This window comes from Solanum stenotomum, chromosome 2, assembly GCF_019186545.1.
Source record: "Solanum stenotomum isolate F172 chromosome 2, ASM1918654v1, whole genome shotgun sequence".
In the NCBI taxonomy this organism is placed as follows: domain Eukaryota; kingdom Viridiplantae; phylum Streptophyta; class Magnoliopsida; order Solanales; family Solanaceae; genus Solanum; species Solanum stenotomum.
Window position 1 is genome coordinate 16,585,445 of NC_064283.1, and position 4,353 is coordinate 16,589,797.

At 36.7% G+C, this 4,353-nt stretch overlaps 1 protein-coding gene across 1 annotated transcript; it reads left to right on the plus strand.

The window, feature by feature from the left end:
* The first annotated feature begins 290 nt into the window (after positions 1-290).
* LOC125855145 (isopentenyl-diphosphate Delta-isomerase I-like) lies at positions 291-4,151 on the plus strand. Its single transcript, XM_049534827.1, has 6 exons — positions 291-620; positions 1,082-1,137; positions 1,722-1,813; positions 3,104-3,206; positions 3,282-3,419; positions 3,639-4,151. The coding sequence occupies exons 1-6, from the start codon at positions 355-357 to the stop codon at positions 3,890-3,892; spliced, it is 909 nt and encodes a 302-aa protein (XP_049390784.1). The 5' UTR covers positions 291-354; the 3' UTR covers positions 3,893-4,151.
* Positions 4,152-4,353: the final 202 nt, after the last annotated feature.

Consider the following 4,353-nt stretch of genomic DNA (forward strand, 5'->3'; position numbering starts at 1 on the left):
CGAACCACCACTCTGCACTCCATTCCGTCTACCTAATATTTGCTAAATTATATATGAATCATCTTGGGATAATATTTTTTGTTTTCAAAATATTTTCCTTTCATACACCAGACTCATCTTCACCGTCGCTTCTAGCCCCATTTCCATTACCACACAAACTCACATTCCATAATATTTATCTAGATTATATATAGATATTTTTAATTACATACCAAAAAAATAAAAAATAATAATCAACTTAATATTTTTTTATTGTAAAACATTATGTGCCTAAGAGGTTGGTATTTTGTTGAGAAGAAGAAAATCCCCCCAAAAAAGTTAAATATATATAAGAGGAGAACCAGAAGAAAAGGAATGAGAGGAATTGATGGGAACAAGCAGATGTCGCTGACTACTGCTTCACCTTCTTTACAATTCTTGCGGAGGTTCATCGCCTCCCCTATAACTTCTCCTTCTTCACTCCGGCTACCAAAATCTTCTCTTCTTCCTAATACCCTACCTGTTTCCTCTCTCCGTTGCCGTTTCCGGTGCTATTCCGCCGCCTCTACTACAACTATGGCTGATGCTATTTCTGATGCTAATATGGACGCCGTACAGCGCCGTCTCATGTTTGAAGACGAGTTTGTTCTCTTTTACCTATCCCTCATTTCTTTATTTATTGTAGCCTACACCTATTTATGTTTAATTGAGCTGCAACTAAAATGGTTTGGAATTTTTTCTTCTTCTAAATTTAGCAAAACAGTTAACCATATTCAATATCATTTCCAAATTGCTCAAAATTGAGATCAATTTGTTTTCCAGATGCAAGATATTTTAACTTGGTAAATGCATTTATTTGATTAAATTCCAGATAATCTTGAGATAGTTCCTAGGTTACATGCTTTGTAGAATTTTTATTACCTCTCCTTTCTTTCAAGTGCTTATTATTATCATCTGGATCTATGTACTAGGATTGTTTGGTACCTGGTTAGAGTTATCGCAGATATTAGTAATGTAGGGATTTGTTATGTGTGAATTTATGTTGCAACCTTCCAGCCCATTTGCCAAGTTTAACACCTTTTCTTTGTTTTGACTCTTTCAGGTGTATTTTGGTGGATGAGAATGACCATGTTGTTGGTCATGACACCAAGTATAATTGTAAGTTGAGTTGCCTCTTTAAAATATTCCCATCTGCATATCTTCTAGTGTATTTGCCTGACTGGCTATATTTCATTTTGATGTTTCTGTGGTTTGATCTTAACAAAATGGATTAAAAGCAAAGAGCTTGGGAGTACACAGATAATTAAATTACTTAGAGAGTGAAAATGTCCAGTAACAATGTAATTTTATCTTCCCGAAAATCTGTAAGCTACACAGTAACTAGCCCTACCTCTGATATTGGATAAGAATCCTGGATGAAGCCCTTATATATGATGATGTTGTTGGTTATAAAACAAACTGATGATATTGTCCCTCATCTGAATCAGACAATTGATATTTGGCATGTTATCGTGTATAGTGAACTTTTTATGTCTTTTATGGTGCAGCTGAACAATCTTCTTATAATTTTCTTTTTGTAAATGATCTCTTGATGTATTTGAGAGACTGGGATTGCCCCCTTTTTTTTTTTTATCTGGTTTTCCTAATTTGTTTATTTGGCTAGGTGCATTTGACAAAAGTGTTGTTCTCCACTTGTCACCACATGGTTGTCAAATATAACAACTAATAATCCATAATTGCAGGTCATTTAATGGAAAAGATTGAAGCCGAAAATTTACTGCATCGAGCTTTCAGTGTATTTCTATTTAACTCAAAATATGAATTACTTCTTCAGGTATGTGGTACTGATTAAGACCGAAGCAATGTAATGGGTGTGAAATTCTCCTTTTGATTCTTTTCCTTTCAACTTTTGAGAAGTTGTGATGAGTTAATGACAAGATGGCAAGTAGAAGCAGAATGCTCGGACTCTTCAATTTCAGTGCCGCACCTGTGCCAAATTTTCCAAAAATTCACTACTTTTGATGAAATCCAACACACACCTTATGACATTTATTAGGAGTCCGAGCAACATAACTTAGACTAAAGGGGTGGGTATTGCTTAGTATTATGAGATAGTATATCCATATATTGATGTGGCTAGCAAAAAGTAATTGGCTGGTAAATGTAACTCATCGAATGGTTTTGTTCCGTAGAGTAAAATAGTGTCTAGTATGATTCCATCTTTGTATTTAGATGACCTATCAAACTAATTGACTTGTATAATAAGCTGCTGTTTATGTTAGATGTATCTTAGCCTCTTAGGTTGGATGTCATTTTTAATTCCATGTAGGGTTGGCAATATGGCGGGGCAAAGCGGGGCGGGGCAGGGGAGGGAAATAGTTAGGGCAGGGCAGGGTAGGGTAGGGTAGAGAAAAACTCAATCTGTGAAATAATTTTATAGGGCAGGGCAGGTAACGGGTCAAAAATTTTCAACAGCTAACCATAAAATAAAGTGAACAATTTTTTCTTCAACTTTAGAAGCCAATCTGTTGTCTGTATACTCATATGTTAACTTTCCTGCAAGAAGAAATGAGCCATAAAATACTTTGACTCTTCAAATACAATAATTAATGTAAAGTGTGCCCAGTAACATGATTAAAAGAACCGTAGATGAATGCTTTAGTTCTTATTCTTAGTTCCCATTGCCGTTACTATTTTCTTTACCACTGAGTACTAGTTGTTGTTTTTTAAAGCAATTTTTGGCCTGTGGCTAGTGGCCATTTTATTACACCGAGTGCTAATCGATGTTCTAATCTTAATTTAATTTAATATGAAAAAATCAAACAAGAATCTAGTTGCAACTTTGTAATAAAAAAAACCCAAAATAACAATAGTAAAATAAGGGGGGAAAACATAGGAAACTTATGTCAAATTAGACTATAAAAAAAATAATTAGAAAACTTACTGTCCTTACGGGTCAGGGCAGATCTTAGCGGGGCAGGGTAAATTTTTGGGAAAATGTTAAACGGGGCAGGGTAGGCGGGTCAAGGCTTCCCCTATCCTGCCCCGCCCCAACCCACCCTATTGCCATCCCTAACTCCATGAAGATTAAGTCGCTTAATATGTTGTCTTATTCTATGTACAGCAACGATCAGCAACAAAGGTGACCTTTCCTTTGGTATGGACCAACACTTGCTGCAGCCATCCACTCTACCGAGAGTCTGAACTTATTGAGGAGAATGCTCTTGGTATATTTTCTGCTTTGCTGAAACGTTAATTTTGACCACATTTTCTTCTTCACCTCACCCTATATCAACTGCCAGGGGTACGAAATGCTGCACAAAGGAAGCTTCTCGATGAATTGGGTATTCCAGCTGAAGATGTCCCAGTTGACGAGTTCACCCCATTGGGTCGTATACTTTATAAAGCTCCATCTGATGGGAAGTGGGGAGAGCACGAACGTAATAATTCAATCTTTCTTATTTTTATCTTACCATTCTATCCTGTTTACTGGTTCAGTAGTTGCCTCAATTTCGTAGCTAACAAACACTTGCCACTTGCTTTTGATCTCACTGAGAGCATTGATGGTGTTTTGACATCAACTGTTTACTTGTGCAATTAACATTTCTAATTGTGTAGTTACATTATAACTGGAAACTGACCCTAGTCTACTGTTGCAGTTGATTATCTACTATTCATGGTCCGTGAAGTTAACATGAAACCGAACCCAGATGAAGTTGCTGAGGTTAAGTACGTGAACAGAGAACAACTGAAAGAACTTTTGAGGAAAGCAGATGCAGGTGAGGAAGGTCTGAAGCTATCCCCTTGGTTCAGACTTGTCGTTGACAATTTCTTGTTCAAGTGGTGGGATCATCTTGAGAAAGGAACTCTCAAGGAAGTCATTGATATGAAAACCATCCACAAATTGACTTAATGGAGCTGCGTTGCAATCTGGTTGTACCATCATAGTTTGTCCCTTTAAACTAATAACTTCAGTTGTGATAGCGTCCTTCTGCATTTAGGTTTGTTGTTTCTGGTAGAGAAGTTGGAAGGAGGTGTTTTGTCAACTGATTGCAACATAGCTGTGGCTTTCTATTCGAAACTCAATAAGATGATCACTTGTTTGCTACATATAATTTGTTTTGTGGTCTTTAAATTACTTTAGTACTGTATAGTCGTAATTTGTGTCCTTTTGGCTTTTATCCGAATTTGGTATAAGGTAAAAACACATCCATTGAGCCATTTTTGGCAAGATAGTTATTCAAAGGGATAGCTTTTCCCAAACAATTGTAAGTAGGGGTTGAGAGATGTCACGCCCCAAACTTGGGGAGGCGCGACAGGTACCCACTGCCTTGTCTGACTGAGTGAACCTAATATAAACCTTATAATTTGAAA

Bases quoted from the DNA above. Each gene is read 5' to 3' on its own strand.
- LOC125855145 (XM_049534827.1), top strand. From the start codon at position 355: ATGAGAGGAATTGATGGGAACAAGCAGATGTCGCTGACTACTGCTTCA. The intron at 1,138-1,721 runs GTAAGTTGAGTT...CCATAATTGCAG, and splicing joins TCATGACACCAAGTATAATT to GTCATTTAATGGAAAAGATT. The intron at 3,207-3,281 runs GTATATTTTCTG...ATCAACTGCCAG, and splicing joins TATTGAGGAGAATGCTCTTG to GGGTACGAAATGCTGCACAA.